At 43.2% G+C, this 20,876-nt stretch overlaps 1 protein-coding gene and 3 non-coding genes across 4 annotated transcripts in view; 2 read left to right on the top strand and 2 right to left on the bottom strand.

Annotated features, from left to right (window-relative positions):
- Positions 1 to 1,619, bottom strand: part of TRIM55 (tripartite motif containing 55) — a 45,890-nt gene extending 44,271 nt beyond the window's left edge. Inside the window, exons 1-2 of the mRNA XM_063299357.1 lie at positions 1,336 to 1,619; positions 607 to 779 (exon numbers count right to left, since the gene is read on the bottom strand). Coding sequence (XP_063155427.1) covers positions 607 to 779; positions 1,336 to 1,503 — 341 coding nt within the window. The 5' untranslated portion in view covers positions 1,504 to 1,619. The remainder of the gene's footprint in view (positions 1 to 606; positions 780 to 1,335) is intronic.
- Positions 1,620 to 16,912: 15,293 nt separating this feature from the next.
- TRNAY-GUA (transfer RNA tyrosine (anticodon GUA)) lies at positions 16,913 to 17,002 on the bottom strand. The gene is given in 2 exon segments: positions 16,913 to 16,948; positions 16,966 to 17,002. It is a non-coding gene; the product is annotated as a tRNA-Tyr (tRNA).
- Positions 17,003 to 17,251: 249 nt separating this feature from the next.
- Positions 17,252 to 17,324, top strand: TRNAR-ACG (transfer RNA arginine (anticodon ACG)). The gene has a single exon. It is a non-coding gene; the product is annotated as a tRNA-Arg (tRNA).
- A 697-nt stretch (positions 17,325 to 18,021) lies between these two features.
- Positions 18,022 to 18,110, top strand: TRNAY-GUA (transfer RNA tyrosine (anticodon GUA)). Its single transcript is given in 2 exon segments — positions 18,022 to 18,058; positions 18,075 to 18,110. It is a non-coding gene; the product is annotated as a tRNA-Tyr (tRNA).
- The last annotated feature ends 2,766 nt before the right edge of the window (positions 18,111 to 20,876 follow it).

Here is a 20,876-nt window from a genome sequence, read left to right as displayed (position 1 = left end):
TCTCTCAAGTTAAGCTAAACTCCAGAGATAGATGTATCAAACTTTCTCCTACTTGTGAGAATTTGGCATGTACTGTATGTGTTTTAAGCTTCTTAACCAACACAAGAGATAGGCTAAGGCCCAAACATAAACAATTGGCCATAAACATAAACAAGTGGTCAGGTAGATGCCAAGCTGTGGAAAAAAGAGGAGCACAGAAGCAGATATTAGCTCTCTTTTTGTTGCTGTTAAAGTTTAGTTCTTAAAAGTACTCTCTAAAAAGAAGTGCTGGGCGAAATAGGCTTATAGGACACACAAATATAGCAAATAAAACCTACCGTTTACTAAGCAACTAGAATTAGAATTTCAATAATCCGAGAAAATCCCCAAGACTCCCAGGTACTTCTTGGGCAGTTAGAAAGAGCTGATGAGGACTGCTGTTGATAATTGTAATTATGGTTTTCCTTTCATAACTGCCTAGCATTAAACCCCCCCATTCCTGGATATCCTAGATTTCTCTGTTTTGACTCTTGAGGAATCTAATTCCATGTGTTTCAATGGCAAACATCACAAAGATAAAACTGGGATTGTTAAAAAATCCTTCAAAGATAGAAATTGGTTACTTACCTGGAAGATTCCTGTTTGTATATATCAATTATATTTTCTACCAACAGGTTTCTTTGAAGGCCATACACTCCATGCCTGTCCAGAACTACTTCATGTCTACAGGAGGGGCAGCGGAATCGACCTCCTGAAGCCACAGTGGTACCTCCTCTGATTGGAAGATAAGGATTTGAGGCCTGTTCTTGCCAAGCAATAAACAAGGTTGTAAAGCCAATCACATATTATTTCTCAATTATTCTGCACATCACAAGATACTTATCACACCATCTACTTAAGATATGATCTAACACCTTAAATGTAGTCACTGTTATGGCATTAGTGGACTTCAGATGAGGTGAAGTCTCAAAAAAGGAGAAAAAAAAGATAAATAACTTTCAGTATCATTTTGTTCAATGCTTGGCAGCTAATAATATGACAAATTATGCTAGAGAGAAATTTGCCATTTTTAGAGGTGTTGAGGAACAACAGGAATGAGTTTATGTGTTAATAGCTCTAAATACTTGAAATAACAATTCAGTCCATATAAATAAAAGGGACATTTCCAAAGGCAAGGGAACCAAAATCACACATAGGATAAATAACAAACAACTTTTCCTCTAATTAATTTTCTCCTTATTTAAATAAAATTCTGGTTATTAAGCTAACACAGTAATATTCTCCTGATTTTGCAGTATGAGATCATTATACTAGATATAGTGTTACCTGGAGGTTTAAAAGTTTAAATCAACATACCTGGAAGATATCGCTGGCACATTTTCTACAGAGGTTGTGCTGACATGGAAGGATAACCACTGGCTTAGTAAACATTTCTAAACATATGGGACAAATAAGCTGTTTCTCCAAGTTATCCATAGTTTGCTGCTCTTTTGAAAAAGACTTATAATTAAGTGTGGTGCTCATCTCCTGGTGATTCCAAGGAACATAGGCTCAGAATCAGGCGCTTCCGGGTTAGGTCCCTCAAAAGAATTCCAAAGCTTGCAAGATCAAATGTTCTTTGAAAATCTTTCCCTGGAGGACATTGTTTTAATGGAGAGATGGGAGCAAAGGGAGCTGAGTTTATTTTAGAAGCAGAACGTAATTGGCTGCCATACTCACTTTCTCCATATATGCCTCTGACACAAGGACAGATTTAGACAGGTGACAGCCTACAGGGGTGAGAGAGCAACATTCTTGTGTTTGGTATGGAAGGGGGTGGGCAAAAGGAAAAGGAGGAAGATTTTGTCAGTTGTCACTAACATATGCGCAGATGCACAACTCTGTCTTTGGAAAAACTGATGTCTTAAAACCTTCATTCCAATATGGAAAGCACAAGACACTGTAAAATAAATGGTATACAGTATTAAGTTTTGTGCATAACAAAACTACTGCCATTCCTTTTTCCCTCTAAGCATAATATTCTGCCTACCGATACCACTGCAACATCCCCAAAATATATAAGCACTGAAGACTGCTTTGTTCTTTCAAGCCTTTCCCTGAGTTGGTTTTATTGGATTGTTCAGAGTTGTATTCATGGCCGTTTTCTGCATGGTTGAGTCACCATAAGTTGAGCTCAACTTGAGAGCATCTTAACCTTTTTTATTTTAGAAAAGGTTGGCTGGTGATTTCAGGGCCGCAACTAGGGTCTCTGTCACCCGGGGCAAACATGGATTCCGTGCCCATTTTGGCACCCCCCCAGTGCTCATTTTGGTGCCCCCCCCAGCACAGTGCCTGGGACACATGCCCTGCTTGCCCCCCCCCCCAGTTGTGGCCCTGGGTGCTTTTAGTTCCTGAGGTTTATAAATTTTATTAATGTTTGGATTTTACAATTCTTTAATTTTATTGTACAGGACTTTACCATTGTAAGCCACCTTGTGACACAAGGAAATAGTGAGTTTTACCTGAACAAAAATCTCACAGGTAGACCTCATTTAATTATGGTAATTGGGACCAGAATTTCCATCGCTAAGCAACGTGGCTGTAAAATGCCATGTCACATGACTGTGCAAGAGTGATGGAAATTCCAGCACTTTCAGTTGCTGTTGTTAAGTGAATCACCACAGGTTGTTAAATGAGGATGTCATGTGGTCACCATTTGTGACCTCCTGACAGCTTCCTCATTGACTTTGCTTGTAGGAAGCTGGCAAAGAAGGTCGCAAATGGGGATCACATGACTGTGTGACGCTGCAGTGTTGTAATCATGAGCCGGGCACTGAGTGCCTGGATCTCAATCACATGAGCCCGGCACTGAGCATCTGGATCGCAATCACATGACTGTGGGGACACTGCAATGGCCAGAACTTTGAGAACTAGTCGTAACTACCACTCAGCACTGTCATAAGTTCAAACCGTTGCTGAATGAGTGGTCGTTAAATGAGGATCATGTGTATTAGGATAGCCATCTCCAAACAAAAGTGCAGTGTCAAAGAAATGTACTTGGTGGTACTGAAACATGTAACAGCTTACAAGCATTGTATGGTCATCATAACATAATATGACCATTTGCCATTTTATGAGAAAATGAAGGCGTTATTAGTAGTGCTGATTCTTAATGAAAGCAACCTCATGTAGAATTTCTAGTTGTTCAACATTCAGTTCATATAGTCAGAAAGAATGTCCTATTAAGAGTTGACATTTACTTTAAATCGGTTAAATAGAGTGGATTGTAGGAAAGACAATGGCCATATCAACAATCCCTATCTCTCAGATGTGTCTGTTGCAACTCCCTGCGTGACTTATGAGTGTGCCAACTTTTATAAATGAGGTCACTGGTTTTTTTCTTTTTGCTTTGCTCACATTCCCTCCTTTACTCAATGGAAAAATATCTACCAATCAGGACACTGCCCAATGAATGGGGTGATTTTATTGTGCAATTCCACAAATTTAGAATACTCTCCTTGGACTTCTCCAGGCTTGTGCATCTCACAAGTTCAAAATAATGTGCAATATAAATAATCTTACGGGAAGATGCATCCCATTCATAAAAGTATCTCTACAAAAAACGTTTAACTATGCGACACTTAACAGATTCTAATTCAGACAATATAATTAGAAATACAAGAGACAATAAACCCAGGAAGAAAAAGCCCTGGAGAAGGAGACAGACCTTGCCATGATTGTTTCCCTAGTCAGAGCTGGGTATCTTTAACTGAGTAGCCACTACACAATCTCATATCTTATTTTACCAGGGGTGGGGGGTGGGGATGGGACTACAATATATGTAAGGGAACTGTAAATAATCAAGAAAAGCCCAGCTTGACAACCCTCATTATTTTCAGAGCATTGCAGTGAAGAAAACAGAGTTCCTGATCTAAAGATAAAAACTCCCTGCTGACTGTTTCAGAGTTGTATAAAAATGGAGCTGAGCAAATGTGTTTTTCTTCCCCCAACAAACCAGCGGAGATATGCTGTTCTCTCCTCCACTTGACTGGAAGCTTGCAGAAAAGTTTATTTCAGAATTGGGGAAGGAGGAGTGATGGATAGAAAACGGCCAAGAAACAAAGCATTCACTGAAAGAAAATGTTCAGAGAAAAAGGGATATCTGTGGTGGGACACTGTTAGATTAAGAAAGAAAATATTACTTTTATTCCAATATACAAAGTGAGGATATCAGGCTGATAAGATGTATGCATGTACATTTATGTATATATAGTATGTGATAAAGGGAAATATTTGGGTGTCAGGGCATTATGGTGCTACCATAAACAGCAAACGGAGGTAAGTCCTGTCTCACTATCTTTAATACCAGAATTAGCCTTCAGCTAGACCAAGCCACTCCCACAACCCTGGGCCTTCAATAAGTAATTGAATATGACCAAAGACAATGTGTCATTAATGTTTTAGTCAGTTAAATCCTTTAAAGAAAAGTTTGGTTTCTTAGGAATTTTGTATTTGAATTGTGTTCTAAAGGAGGGATTTTTTTGGGGGGGGGGGAAGGAAAAACATGAAAACATGGTGCAAAAGTTCTTATGAGAATCAGACCTCAGCAATAGCAGATTGTAGCTGTGGTTTCCCAGGTCAGATTACTGTACACTAGCTACGGAGGCCAGGTTGGTACCTCATGCTAGGTTAAGATTTAGTTAGCATTATGATTTGATTTGATTTAGGCAACACCCTACTCTAAATTGATTGTGGACTCCAAATCAATTCTGGACCCAACTACAGGTCACCTCCCTGGATACCTTAATAACCCAGAAGAGACCTGAGTCCAATAAATAGGTGGCTGAACTGACAGCACAGAGAACACTTCTACAAGGGTTACCAGCGAAAACCCATCCCAGATCACACTGCAACACCAAGCCCAGGCATTGCAGCCAGAACTTGCCCAGCCGGAGTTTAACTTGCTAGCTAATTTGTGATTTAGTGTATTATGCAAAGCTTGCAGGCTTCAGTACCCTGATATCCTCCAAATGGTTTGGGCTGTGACTCCCATCATCCCCAACCACTACAGTATAACATTATGAGACGACTGCAGTAAAGGAAATTGCTGACTCAGTAGCACATTCTGACCCATGGCTACTCAAGGTTACTTCCCCAGGCCTACTTAATATTGAATTTTATATATAACACCTTCTCAGTCAGTGACAGGCCATACATTTGTAAGCAATGGTTATATTATTATTATTATTATTATTATTATTATTATTATTATTATTACTACTACTACTACTACTATTATTATTTATAAATTAATCTGGAAAGTTTTGATCTAAACAGCAGGGTAGAAAGCTGAAATCAGCAAACAATAATCTCATCCAATTCCAACTCTTTAGCAATATTCTATGTACATAAGCTTTGATGGTACTGTTTTGGAACACACATACAGTACATACATATATGATTCGACTTCTCTTTCTCTCTCTCTCTCTTTTGACACACAGACACACAACAAACTCAAAGGCCTATCCCTGGTTACTCAGGAAAAATGGTGATGGCATGCCACCACTGTTGGCTGAATCTAGGTGATAATTCTGCCTAAGTTCCACGGCCATATTACACTTCCAGGACTAAGTTCCAGTCCTGGGCATTGCTGTGCTTCTAGCTGTTTGTTAGACATATGCATCCCTCAACACTTGGCATTTGTTTGAAGGTTATTTTTAAAATGAAAGTTTTCCAGATCATGTCTGGCATGTGAGGACTAATCTTAGGGCAAAGCCATCTGTGCTGTTATTTGCTAATACTTCATCACAGAATTGTAAAAGCAGTTTGCATCACGTCTACAAGTTTAAGCCAAATATCCACCACACTTCACTGTAGCAAACCGTATTTTGCAAAAGTCTCCTATTTACACAGTACTTAGCATTTTTATGGCATGACAAAAATGACAACTGATATAATGTATAACTTTGAATATTCAGAAACCAAGTCCCAGCACAGTCTTACACAGAGTTGAAAGTAAGCCACACTGGACTGACTTCTGGCTAAATGCAAGATAGTAGTAAAATGGTGAATTTAAAGGAAATGTTAACATTATGTCAATTCAGAAATTAAAATTTTAAAAAAATATTTATCTATTTATTTATTATACATTTAAGTATATAATTTATATGGCCGCCCATCTCAGAGAAGTGACTCTGGGTGGTTTAAGATTAAAAACCCAATGGTTAAAAACAATAACCTATGACGCCTGAGGTAAATGATACATTCCAATACTAAAATCCCATTCATAACAGAGCTTCTTGAAACTCTTAGGGAAACAGCTAGGCCTTCCGAGCTTTACAAAAAACTAATAGGGTGAAGGCCATCCAGATCTCTGGGGGGATGCTGTTCCACAAGGGAGGCTCTGCCACAGAGAAGGCAGAACTCCTGAGACCATGATGATGATCAGCATGAACGCTGGGTGGGGAATTCTGGGAGTTGAAGTCCACACATGTGACGTATCTGACTCCATTACTGCACAGCTAGATTGCATGTCTCTCACGTAGCCTCAGGGCATGACTTGTATTTCCCTATTCTCTTTGTACTCACTCCCCCGCCCTGATAGAACTGCTGAATAAAAGGAGGTGGGGGCGTGGCACCAGGAGGCAGTACCAGCAACCTCCTGAGATGTAGCGTCACTCACCACCACAAAAGAATCCTGTGCCTACCGTTGTTTTTTCGACCTCACCCTTGCGAGGGAATCGTTGGCTCATTCCCCCCCAGGGAATCCCATAGACCGAAGGGCGAAGGACTGGTCGCGTGACGCGACAACTGGGGGCTCGTCCGGGATCCCTTCGGTCTCACGGTGTGATCTCTGTCTAGAGGTGCACTGCCTTCACTCTCGTTACTACGCACCTGGAAAAGGCTCTGCAATCGTAAGTAATGGGCTCCCCACTCTCCAAAGTTTCGTCAGTTCATAGGGACGAACTTTATGATTTAGTGAAGAAGGCTAACTCTTGTCAAAAGGCTAACGGTACGACCATCTTTCCCATTTCAAAAAAATCGGTGACTCAACTCCTACTGTACATGGACAGACACTGCCCTGTCTATCCTTCAGAGGGGTCGCTCAAAGCATCCACTTGGGAAAGGATAGGAAAATATTTTCATGATACCCCACGAGCACCCGTGCCTATTCTGACTGCCTGGAAGGCTGTTATGGCGGCCATCAACACTCTTTACCCTCCCCCGTCTTCCCCGGAAACTTGCCCTTCTCCTCCCGGCCCAAAAACCCCACCCCCTCTTGCCGCCCATCTCGATGCTGCCTCACCACCACCCCCTCCATACCCAGCCGTTCCTCCTCCCCCTTCAGCTCCAACCCCCGGATCCCCTCAACACCACCCCCTAGGAGGCGCCATCACTGAACTCCTCTCCTCCCCCCTCTCATTGGAAATGGAGAGTCCCTCTGCCTTTCCCATGACCATCGGCCTAGGGGCGGCGGGAGGAAATTTGTATAACAATATTGAACTTAAGGTTTTGAAACAAATCAAAGATGCTGTAACCACCTACGGCTTGCACTCTCCTTTTACTAGGGGAGTTTTAGACTCTTTAGTTACTGCTAACACTGTTATGTTATTGTATGATTGGAAAATGCTTTTTTCTATGCTTATGACCCCGGCGCAATACGTTGTGTGGCAATCTGAATACGACAAAGGGGTGGAAGTAGAAATTAGAAGAGGTCTTCCCGCAGGGGTGACCGCAAATCAATTATTAGGAAAGGGACAATTCGCAACCTTAGTCCAGCAACAGAACTCCCCCCGTCGTTGTTTTGCTATTATTCACATGTGCGCCATGAATGCTCTCAAAAGAGTGGATGATTCCGACTCTCAATCCACCCAAACGTTTTTGAAAATAATGCAAGAACCAAATGAACCATATGCTTCCTTCATAAGTCGCCTTCAGATTGCTTTAGACCGACAAATTGATAATGCCACGGCTAAACATGAGCTGCTAATGAAACTTGCTTTCTCTAACGCTAATCATGACTGCCAGACCATTCTGCAACCCGCAGTCAATCAACCGGGTGTAAAGCTTGCAGACTTCCTGCAACTCTGCAGAATCGTTGGTACCACCTCTCACAAAGTGAGCGCTCTCGCTGCCGCCATTACCACCTCGCTGCCTTCTACTAACCCCTCCCCTCAGCTCCATTCCCCGGAAGCCCTCGCAATCACTCGTCATGGAAATTGCTTCAATTGTGGGAAGCCGGGCCACTTTAAGAATCAATGCCGTGCACCCGGGGGAGGTGGGGCTCCCCCTTCCACTCAAAGGGGGCCGCCCCCCCCCTCCAAACCTAAAACTCCTTGTCCCAGGTGCCGCAAAGGCTTTCATTGGGCCTCGCAATGTCGCAATAACTCCTCCCCTCACCAGCCTTCGGAAAACTAGATCGGGGGTTGTCAGCTAACCCCGCCCCAAAGGCTGAATTACCCATCACCAGCTTCCCTGTGGAGTTGGCAGAGGATCTTTTGTATGACGATCCGGGGGCTGTCCTTTCCCTTCCTCTTGTTGTCACGCTGCATAAACCCCTCCCTCCTCTTACCCCTGCTTTGCTTATTCCCAACTCCTCGCTCACGCTTGAGGGGATGGTTGCTGCTCCCTATTTGTATGATTCATCAGATTTGACACAAATTGCTCTGGCAGGAGTGGGAGATAGGTGCTTTTCCTTAAATAAAGGAACAATTGTCGCCACGCTCATACTTCTCCCTTCTCCTGATATGCCATCATTGTTTGCCTTGCAGCAACCAGTCCAAACCTCTAAACCCACCCTCCTTGTCACACTAAATGGTCGCTCTTTCGAAGGCTTGATTGACACCGGCGCCGACGTCTCTGTCATTCGTTCCGCTGAATGGCCCTCCTCCTGGCCTATCGCTGAAGCCTCCTCGGTGCAAGGAGTAGGCGGAGCACAGGCCGCTAAGGTCAGCTCTCATTGGCTTTCTGCTGTGACTGCTCATTCTCATATTACAGCGTATCTAAAGCCTTATATCTTGCCTTTGCACTGTAACCTATGGGGCCGTGACTTGCTTTCACAGTTCCACGCTTTTATTCAACTTCCCTAATGGCTTTACAGGACCCTTCAGGGTCTCTCTCTCTCTCTCTCAAAACCTCTGTGCCGGTATGGGTTGATCAATGGCCACTCACCAAAGAGAAACTGGACGCCTTACATATCTTGGTCCAACAGCAGTTAATTGAAGGCCATATCGAAACCTCCACCAGCCCATACAATACTCCGGTATTTGTCATCAAAAAGAAGTCTGGCAAATGGCGCCTCCTACAGGATCTTAGGGCTATCAACACCATCCTTCAGCCCATGGGACCTTTGCAGTGTGGACTTCCCAACCCCAACTTGATTCCGGAAGGACACGACCTTATTGTAATAGACCTCAAGGATTGTTTTTTTTCCATACCTTTGGCACAAAAGGACAGAATTATTTTCGCATTTACGGTACCGGAACTTAACAATTCAAAGCCTACTGCTCGGTACCAGTGGAAGGTCCTCCCACAAGGCATGTTGAACTCACCCACAATGTGCCAATTTTTTGTCGATAAAGCATTGCAACCCTATAGATCCCAATTTCCGCATTTTCTTGTGTATCATTATATGGATGACATTTTAGTCGCTGCTGAGGGCCCGAAAGGGACAGTTCAAAAAACTTTTCCTATTCTTTTAGCCACCCTAGCAACGGCAGGGTTGCACGTTGCACCAGAAAAGGTCCAGTCTCGTTATCCAATGCAATATCTAGGCCACAAAGTTTTAGCCTCCACAGCTGCCCCACTTCTACCTATGCTCACGCTTCCCCAGCCGACCACCTTGGTCCAATTACAACAATGTCTGGGGGTCATTAACTGGGCCCGCGCATACCTTGCTTTAACTACACCCATGTTATCACCTTTATTCCAAGCGTTAGTGGGTTTGACAAACCCAGCTGACAAGGTATACCTTACAGAACAACAATTGCACGCCCTACAACAGGTCAATGCCGTCCTTACGACCCAATGGGTGGACCGTGCGCTCACTGACAAACTACCCTCTCTTGCCATTCTTTCGACACATCAATTATTAACTGCCATCATCGTCCAAACGTCTGATAACAAACATCTACATATTTTAGAATGGCTACACTTGCCACACACACCTAAGACATCCATCATCACCAGAGCAGCACAAATGGCCTCTCTTGTTGAGAAAGGCCGGAAGAGGATTAGAGCCCTAATGGGACTGGATGTTTCCACCCTGTACATTCCCCTTAAGGTTACTCAATGGGAACCCCTCCTACAAAACTCCACTGCACTGCAGGATGCCTTGGAGGACTGGTGTGGCCAGGTGTCATGCCATCTTCCCCCTGATCCTCGATTGCAACTGTTGCGAACAGTACCCTTCACACTAACCTCGCCGTTCGTTCAGCAGCCACTCAAGGAAGCCCTCACTGTTTTTACAGACGGCTCCAAAACCATAGGGGCTTGTACATGGCAAAATAATTGCAAATGGCATAAACGCCTAACAGGCCCACAAGCATCTGCCCAACAGGCTGAGTTAGCCGCCTTTTTGCTAGCCTTGTCTCTTTTCCCAGAACAGCCTTTGAATGTTATATTAGATAGTATGTATGTCACTCAAATGGCTGTGGCCATGTTTGATGCATATATTTCCCCTGTTACCCCCCCCTCTCTCATGACGCTTTTTTTGCAGCTTCAAACTCTCCTGAAGGACAGAACATCCCCTTTGTTTGTAGCGCATATTAGAAGCCACCAACAGCTACCCGGTTTCCTGTCCGAAGGCAACCACATGGCAGATGAGGCTTGCAAAATTATGGCCTCTTCCCCTCTTCCTCCGCCACTTTCAGCAGGGGACAGCCATGCTTATTTCCATCAAAATAAAAAAGCATTGGTGCGCCAATTTGGCATTACATATCAAGAAGCTACCGCCATTCTTCAACAATGTCCAACCTGCAGTTTGCAGGCAAAGTGCATCCCTGAGGGAGTTAATCCCAGGGGTGTCCATGCTTGTGACACATGGCAGATGGATGTCACTCATTATCCCTCTTTTGCACCTTGGAAGTATATCCATGTATCTGTGGATACTTATTCGGGATTCATCCTGGCAACTTTGCAAAGAGGAGAAGCCACGAAAAACGTAATCAATCATTGTATTCGCACTTTCGTCACATCGGGATGTCCCAAAACTTTGAAAACTGACAATGGCCCCGCTTACGTCAGCACTCCCTTTGCTGAGTTTTGCCGTAAGTGGTCCATTACCCACAGATTCGGTATACCATTCAACAGCCAAGGTCAGGCTATTGTGGAAAGGGCTAACCAGACCCTAAAGAATGCCCTTGATCGGCAAACGGGGAAAAAGGCCTTAGGCCCCCCAAGCCTCCCGATGTTACAAAATATCCTTAATCTCACCTTGTTTACCTTGAATTTCCTTAATCTTACCGGTACCCCCCCTGCTACGGCTGCATCTCGACACTTTTCCAAGCCAGTAGTTCCCTCTTCCCGTCCCCTTGTTTATTTTAGGCAACTGCCCAGCCCTGAGTGGAAAGGCCCTGCGCAACTCGTCACCTGGGGAAAAGGCTACGCTGCTGTGCAACTACCTGATCGAGTGCTCTGGGTTCCTGCTCGCTGCATCCGGCCATATCATGGGCAGTCTCCTGACAAGCACCTTCTTGACCCTCCTTCTCTGTTATCTCTCTTCCATCTCTGCTCCCCTCACAACGAACCCTAAAACAACCTCTCTCATTCGAACCCATCGTTTACGCTACCCTGCCACCATCGGCCGCAGCTCAGCATCCAACGCCATGGAATGTCTTCAACGCTCTCCCATCAAAAGAAAAGGCACCTTCTGGCGCTGGTTTCGCAACAACACTCTTCTCCAAGATGGCGATTCCTACTCCATCACTTATCACTTTCGCCAAACTACCCTTGCTATCACCAACGTACAGTTGACCGATCTAGGACAATATCACTGTGAAATAACAAAATTAATTAAGGGGTTCGCCACCTCATCTCGCCTTACGCTCACCTTATTTTTACTCTCCCTTCCTGAGCCCGCCCGTTGGCAGGGACGACGCCTACTGGCATTTGACGCCCAGGGATCGCATCGCCCTTACAATATCACCTGGACAATCCGCGATGCCTTGGGACAGATCCTGAATACCTCCTTTTGTTATAGCCCAATTATATCTTGTTTCCCTAACCTGTATTTTGACTTTTCAGAAATGCTTTTAGGAGTGACAGCCTACAGGAGGCTGGCCGGCTTCCCAGAGCCCAGCCACTCCACCGTTAAAAGGTATCCCCTGTATGTGTGCCCAGGACATGACACCAGCCCTGATCACGTGCACGACTGCGGAGGCATAGCAGATTACTTTTGCAAATCTTGGTCCTGCGTTTCCACTGGCTACATCTACTGGACCCCTCCATATAAGACTGATTACATCACCCTCACTCGGTTGAGAAAGGACATTAGGTGCACCGCAACCAAAAAGAATGCGGCAGGACAGGGGGGTTGGAATAGATGTAATCCGGTTATTGTACAATTCACTGCTGCAGGAAAAGCTCAGGGGAATGCCTGGGACTCAGGTGTAAAATGGGGAGGTCGTATGTATGCCAGATGGCCCGGGTTTCATTATGGCAACATGTTCTACATTCAACGACAGGTCACTCTCCCTCAGTCCCCACCTGTTGGGCCCAATGCCGACGACATTCACTCCACCTTTCTTAAACCCCTCACCAAACAAAAAAACCCCCTTGTCTCTCTTCTTAACTCCTCCTTTTCCCTTGTTCACACCGCTTCTAACACATCTCGATGTTGGCTTTGTTTGTCTTCCTCTCCACCATTCTATGAAGCAGTCGGTTCTCCTGACCCTATCCGAAACTCTACCTCAGCCGCCTCCTGCCGCTGGCAAAACACCACGTTGACTATCACCTCTATAATAGGGCAGGGCTGCTGCCTTGGCCGTGTTCCTGCTAACTATATTCAATATTGCCTTAATTCTTCTCATGATCACTGTGCCCTCTATCTTCCAAAAAATCGCTTGAACATCAACGGTCACACCGGCCATGGTGGCTACGGTGTACTCTACACTACCTCTGGTAATATCTCTGCCCGATTGACAGGGCAATACTTTATCCCTGGGAACAACTCTGTTTGGGCATGTTCTTCTGGCCTCACCGCATGTGTATATGGTGATACCTTGTTACAAACTAACGCCTTTTGTATTCAGGTGCTCCTACTCCCCAAGATTTCTATCTATTCCCCTGACGAACTTCTCTCCATTTTAGAGCCCCCTCATTATCCCCTCAAGGCTAAGCGCGAAGTAGTGACTGCTGTAACTTTATCAGTCCTACTGGGCTTAGGTGCGGCTGGAGCCGCCACTGGTGTGTCAGCCCTTGTTGTCAATGATCAGAACCTGCGTCACCTTAGCGTTATCATTGACACTGACCTTCGCGCCATCGAACAATCTATTGTGGCGCTACAAGATTCCCTTACCTCTCTATCCGAAGTGGTTTTGCAAAATCGTAGGGGTCTCGACCTTCTGTTCCTCAAACAAGGGGGTCTGTGTGTTGCTCTAAAGGAAGACTGCTGTTTTTATGCCGACAACTCAGGAGTAGTATTGGACTCTATGAAAGAGCTCAATTCCCGTTTAAAAACAAGGGAATTGGAGCGCCAACAATCCATGTCATGGTATCAAAATATGTTTAGCATTTCTCCATGGCTAACCACACTGTTGTCCGCTCTGTTGGGGCCCCTCCTGTTATTGATTCTCGTATGCACCATAGGCCCCTGTGTGCTGGGTCGCGTTCTCCGCTTCTTAAAGCAGAGACTTCATACATTGGACTCAGAGGTATCCGAGACAAAGCTTGCTGTTCAACACCTGGTCACTGCTGTAGGTATGGAGAAAACACCACTCTTGGAATGGTCCTCCGATAGTGAATCGGAAGTGGACAAGGACCCCCGGTCACACTACCCCCCGAGAGAGGACGCTGGGATGGGTCTCCTTGGACTGAAGAGTCCCTGGCTCCCCGACTCAGACCCTCTGGGGGAGGAACAAAATTAAATAAAAAAGGTGGAATTGTGACGTATCTGACTCCATTACTGCACAGCTAGATTGCATGTCTCTCACGTAGCCTCAGGGCATGACTTGTATTTCCCTATTCTCTTTGTACTCACTCCCCCGCCCTGATAGAACTGCTGAATAAAAGGAGGTGGGGGCGTGGCACCAGGAGGCAGTACCAGCAACCTCCTGAGATGTAGCGTCACTCACCACCACAAAAGAATCCTGTGCCTACCGTTGTTTTTTCGACCTCACCCTTGCGAGGGAATCGTTGGCTCATTCCCCCCCAGGGAATCCCATAGACCGAAGGGCGAAGGACTGGTCGCGTGACGCGACACACACATGTTAAAGTCGTCCAGGTTGAGAAACACTGGTTTAATGGAAGGGACCCAGAGCCTGCCTTCTCTGCTAGACTAGTAGGGTGAGCAAAAATAATGGGATTTTTATGACTACATTGCACTTAATGGCATTGAATTTTAATGACCAGATTGTACAGGAATATTTGTTAATATGGATTAAGAAAATTATTTTACTGTTTTAAACAATACAAAGTAATCAAATTCAGTTAATGCATTTGCCAAATTCTGCAACAAACAATATCATTAACAGGGAACAATCAGACCATAGGGGTCTTTTGCCCCTAACCTTCTTAACATTTTTGTGTTTACATTTTCAGACCTTATGTGGTTTTAATAAAACCAAATTGTCAGGTTCCTGAATGGTTACAGAAGCTGGAGTGTGAATATTTGGTTATGTTTGTTCACTGAGCACTGGGAATGCTAGTGAACCAGCGTAGCCAATGAAATGGAGGCCATGAGCACATTATATGTTGAACAAATGCATAACAGTATTAGCCATGATAACTGAGCCTTCAACGCTGGAGGCAATATCATTTGATCAGATGTGAGAATGAATGGCATGGGAGATTTGGCAGACCCTGTTATGCCTTCTTGATAAGCTGTCCAGACTTATGTGCTGTGTCACTGCTGGAGGCATAATGTTGAACTAGATGAACCATCTTCTGACATAATCCATCCAGGCTGTCTTTCGCTTGTAAAATATTTTTCATGCCTGTATTTTATATTACATTTTAGTAATAACCTTTGAGAAATTTAGTCATAGAACACATGGGTAACTGTGGAGAGCAAGGGCAGGGGACAGATGATGACATGTGTGCAATGACATAATCATGCAAATGCTGCAACCTTTGTACTTGTGTCAGACTTGGGACTAACCATCTGTGAAAGCTCGCCTCCTTTTCCAGCCCCAGCCCCAGCCCCAGCCCCAGCCCCAGCCCCAGCCCCAGCCCCAGCCCCAGCCCCAGCCCCAGCCCCAGCCCCAGCCCCAGCCCCAGCCCCAGCCCCACTTAGGGAAAGTGTTTGGTGGACGTTTTTCCCGCTGACAGGAAATCCACCAGTCACTACACCTTAACCAATTATGCTAGCATACTTTTGTGCCAACTCACAGACTGGAGGAGCATATGTTAAACTGGTTGTTTGAATGTGCCCTCATTCAAATGCTTACTAATCAAAGAGCACTTTTTTTCCTTAGCAATTCTTTCTCCACCAAGAAAAAGGACATGTGCTGAAAATCTGGGGAGCACTGGATACCAAATCAGAGCCATGTGTAAACCTACATTTCCCCTAAAATTCCACGAAGGAGGCATGAATTGCTTAATAAAAGCATTGGCCACAAGCCCTTACAAAGCAAACTGGCTAAGTTAAATACAGGTAGTCTGTGCTTACTGACACTTGTTCAGTGACCTTTTGAAGTTACAATGGCGCTGAAAAAGGAGACCTACGACCAGCCCTGGAAATTGTGGCCGTCGCAGCAGTCACATGATTGCGATTCAGGTGGTTGGCAACTGGCAAGCATTTAAGACAGTTGCAGCATCCTGTGGTCACATGATCACCATTTGTGACCACAGCCAGTTTCCAACAAGCAATGTCTATGGGGAAGCTGGCAGGTCACAAATCGTGGTCATATGACATTTTGTTTAAGATCGCAGGTGATTTGCTTAATGACCACAGCCAGAACTGACAAACTGCCCTTGCTGAGTTGGGTGTGGTCATGTAACATTTCACTTTATGACTGTGCTGCTTAGCCATGGAGTTGCTGGTCCCAGTTGGTAAGTGAGGACTACCTGTACTAGAATGTTTTTAGTATGTCTGATCGTTATCAGATAAACAGTATCTCTCTGTCCCTCTTTCTCTGTATGTAGAAATCAGGATTGGATATATGTTACATCAGTGTGTGTGCATGTGAGAGTAACCGCACCTTCTATTCTAAGGCAAATATTAGGCTTTTGTTGAGCAGGCTGTAGAAAAATGATAAATTTTCCTGTTAACTCTGTTACTGTTATGGTGTGTGTGTGTGTAACTTAAGAGTGATATATACAGGGATCTGTAGTAAATGAATATTCCTATACTACCCCTGCCTGGACCCCTGATCCTAGTTCTACTCCAACCCTCACAATAGCAATTAAAGTAACAAACTCAGTTCAGGCTAATTTTGCCCCACCTGTATTTGTTTCATTCCATTTGTTACTTTTAACATTTTTGATTAAAGCAGCAATGAGGGATGATTTGTTGTGGAAAAATTAAGGCTGCAATATCTTTTTGATTAATCAGTTAAAGACTTTGTAATATGTTAAAAGAGCTTCTAGTCGAATGTTTAGAAAAGAAATCCCTTTTTCTTTCCTTCTTTAACTTGGCATCTGACTTGGGTGACAGATGTGAAAGGAGTTTTTATTCCAAAAGTATAAATGGTTTCTTATTCTCTTCATCCACTAAAACGTATGGAACTTCAATTGGTTTCTAAACGGATTCTTCAAGACGCGTATTGCACAACTAAGCGTGCATAGGAAAAAATCCTCCTTCGAGCCGGAATCGAACCAGCGACCTAAGGATTTCCACAGTTAGTTCATCTACAGTCCTCCGCTCTACCAGCTGAGCTATCGAAGGAACGAGAAAAAGAGTTTCGTAAGAGGTATACAAGCTGCCAAAGTAGAGTAGACCTTTGTATTATTTACTCATGCATCAGTCTAAAGCATTTACACAAAGTAAACGAAACACGGAATTATCCCCATACCGTTTTTTCCAGCAATCGCTGTAATCTGGTATGTGGCAGAAACTCGACTCGGATTTAAAAGCTCACTTAACTGATACATTTTTATTATTGTTAGATTTTTACAAGAATCAACATCTAACTGAGGGCCAGTGGCGCAATGGATAACGCGTCTGACTACGGATCAGAAGATTGTAGGTTCGACTCCTGCCTGGCTCGCGAAATTTATTTTGCAAATAACGGGGTCCTTTAATGTTGAAGCAATGTCCATGATACTGTTGTTTTTAAAACCTGGTAAAAACGCCCTCGAATATGGCTCAGAACAAATTTAACAGATTGTTAGTAACACAATGCACTAAGTCTAGATTTTCCTCTCTCCAAAAGTCGGCTCCTGAATTACTTTAAAGTATGCACATGTATATACGGCGTACTTCAAAAACAGACTTTTCATTGCAAACGCATAGAATAAATTCGGTAAGCTATAATTTTCTGTTTAGACACCTTAGCTATTACACTATTTTAAAAAGACCCTGAAACAGATAAGAAATGTCGTAGGACATGCAAACCAGCCATCTCGCTTGCAGCTCATAGAAGCCCACCGACGGAGATAAAACCTTCCTCGGTTTTATCTCCGTCTGTTCATCAAAACTACAGTATGAGCAGCTTCGCTTTTTGCTTCCTTCTCTTATCAAGCCACCAGTCCCTGATCCTCCTGGCTTTCTTAACTATCTCCTAACACGCTCACCCACTTCGGAGTTGCACAAACGTAACGCCACTGACAGCACGGAAGAAGCCAGAGCATTTTCGATGCACGCGATCTTCAGCGCCATCTTGCGATTTCACCGGCTTCCTCGGTTTAACAAGCAACTCTTCTGTTCACACTTTCTAAGCTCTAGCAAAAGGAGTCTCATAGATCCCTTCGATAGCTCAGCTGGTAGAGCGGAGGACTGTAGAATTGGCCTTACTGAAATCCTTAGGTCGCTGGTTCGATTCCGGCTCGAAGGAGGCTTTTTATTCTCCTTTCGTCGTTTGCTAAGTGGCCATTGATCCTTGTAGAGAAACATAAATTTATGACCTTGCTTTTGGATTTGCTGGTGATTTCGGTGAGGAACGAATAGGCGTCAGGAACAGATAAGTCACTTTTGCTGCATTACTTCTCCCTAATAAAACGAAACTAAGTGCACTGTCAAACGCGGTTTCATTTGAGAGGAGCTTCCCAGGAAAACAGCGAACTGCTAAGTTAACGCACAGCGCGATACTACGTGGAAGTCACAAACTTGGATGGGGGGGGGAGTCTATCATCGCAACCCCTCAGTTTGGCCATTAACCCGGAGTTGTAAATTAAAGCCCAACTGAAACTCTTCTTTCTAAACAAACAAACAAAACAAATCCCCGAGTAATTGGCTTAAGTAGTTTTAGATTTATTTCTCCCTCCCTGCCCCTTTCTCTACTGGCTGCTGTTATTGCATGATTCTTCATGTTTATTTTGGGTGACGGCGATATTCCGTTAAAACAGCCCTACTTGCCATAAATAAGCGTTGACTGCTATGGCACAAATCTCTGTTTAAGCCACTGCAATTTAAAGCTGTACTCATAGCTTTCTATAAAGCAAGCAAACATCGATGGATCGAGAAAGTGGAAAAAATAGCTTAAGTTAGGCTGGAGCATTTTTGTTACTTTGGTGGCTCATGTCCAGGGCATCAGTTGCATCGAGTGCAGCCAGGCCTGAGAAAGAAGCATGTGCACACATCCGCATCCACACCCATAGAATTGAGAGCTAGGAAGGGAGAGAAAGTAGGAACAGAAATCGGGAGGAGAAAAACCAGTCATAAGAAATAGATAATGAACATATATTAAAACCAAAATACCTTGTCTTCAGAAGAATAGCTGTGTCCCTTTATTGCAGACAAAACAACTGATTTTTCATTTTCGAGGGATGAGAACTGAAAAAGGCACTGAAAGTGAGAACAGATAGAGTGAAAAAGGACACTCTGGCAGAAAATGAGGAAAGAAGAAAACCTGATTAAAACCTGCATTGGAGAGGTTCAGCATTTGTTCCACACAAGAATAAAAATAGCATAAAAGGCAGCAACAATGGGAGAAGAGGCGGGGGGGGGGGAAAAACGTTGAAATGGGGACTAGACTTTAAAAAGACTGAGCAAACAAAGATTTAGCAGGATCCAGAATTATTTTGATAGATGGGGAAATTATTAAATACATGTGGAGTAATCATATTTAACTATATTTCAATCATTTCATATTATTCCATTAAATTATTTTTATCCTGGTCATACCACAGAAGTGGTATGGCGTATGGTCTTTCAGATGCCACCCCAAAGCCAAACTGTATCCTTCAGCCAAAATAACCCCTTTTTAAAAGTCATATTAGTAGAAGTACTGTAGAAGAAAATGAAAATGTTCTGGAAATTAAAAAACAAGATTTTTTTCATGAAAAAAGTGGTTATGTAGATCTTATATGGAATCTTTATTGTTTAGGTAATATATTGGTCAGCAAAAAGTGAAATTCAGTATACAAAGTACATTTTGACTGACTACCAACAACATCTACACATGTAATTGAGATTATATTACTGTACATTTCTAATTTTGCGGGATTTGTTTGTTACCCCTCGCTTTACCAGCCAAGCTATGTAATGAGTAACAAATGCTGTGTTGTCAAATGACTAATGAATATTGTATGAGTTTAGGATATCTAAATGGAATATATTTTGTTCTCTTACAGATGAAGGGTCTATATTATATCTGATGCTTATTTAAATGTTACTAAACTACTGTTATTTCTTTGACTGATGTCCTGACTTTTTTCCTGGTATATTTTTGTGTCATTTCTTCAAATTATTAACTTTCTGGCTTAATTATGTCCATGATTATTTACATGTAAATTCCAAGAAAAGCATTAGATTTAATTTCTCAGTAAGTATGCATCCCACAGGGTAATAGCCATGATTGGACTTGCATTCATCAACTGAAAAACTTGTTCTTTTCTGGAAGCACAATCCAGTTCACACCCCATGATGTACATAGTCTTTACTACAAAACTGATCTATACTTGAAATCTCTCAGTTAAACAATTCTTAAGACTGTTTCTATGCATACACAATGTAAGTTTTATAAAAGGGATTTGGCTAAACTCACTTTCCAAGGAGTAGGATGTGTATGGCTGGTCTCAGTATTTCTGTACAAATTCATATTGTTAACAATTTGCTTCACTGTCTGTCTTATAACTAAAAATACAGCATTCCAAAGACTGGGAGAGATTTCCAACCATTGTTAATCCCTTCCTTCATCTCCTTGATTAAACAAAAGTATAACAATAACAATTGATATGCAGAAGTTAAATCCAAACTGCATGCACAAAATATTGCCTTAGGGTTCAACTCTATGTAAATTTATCTGAAATTGTATCTCATTTAATCTCTGAGTGTACTTCTAAGAGTTAGGCCACAGGCTGGTACCAGAAGCACAGGTAAGTATATGCAAATTCTATTGGTTTTCAGTTATTAGGCAATTGCCTGGTAAGTAAATCAGCTTAAAACTATGTAACTATAGATTTCTGGTTGTAGTATATTTTGCAGTGAAGGAAACTTGTATATGCCAAATGGCAGCCTGCTGATATATCAATGAATCACATATACATAGAACAAAAGTAGAATCATAGGCATTTCAGTTGCTGAAGAGAGGTACAGTAATTTTTCAATTATTTACAGCTATAGCATGCCCAAATGCAAATTAATTTATTCCCTAACTGAG

Source organism: Candoia aspera, chromosome 3, assembly GCF_035149785.1.
Source record: "Candoia aspera isolate rCanAsp1 chromosome 3, rCanAsp1.hap2, whole genome shotgun sequence".
Classification (NCBI taxonomy): domain Eukaryota; kingdom Metazoa; phylum Chordata; class Lepidosauria; order Squamata; family Boidae; genus Candoia; species Candoia aspera.
Note: the sequence above shows the minus strand (reverse complement) of the source record. Positions and strands in the feature narration are given on the sequence as shown.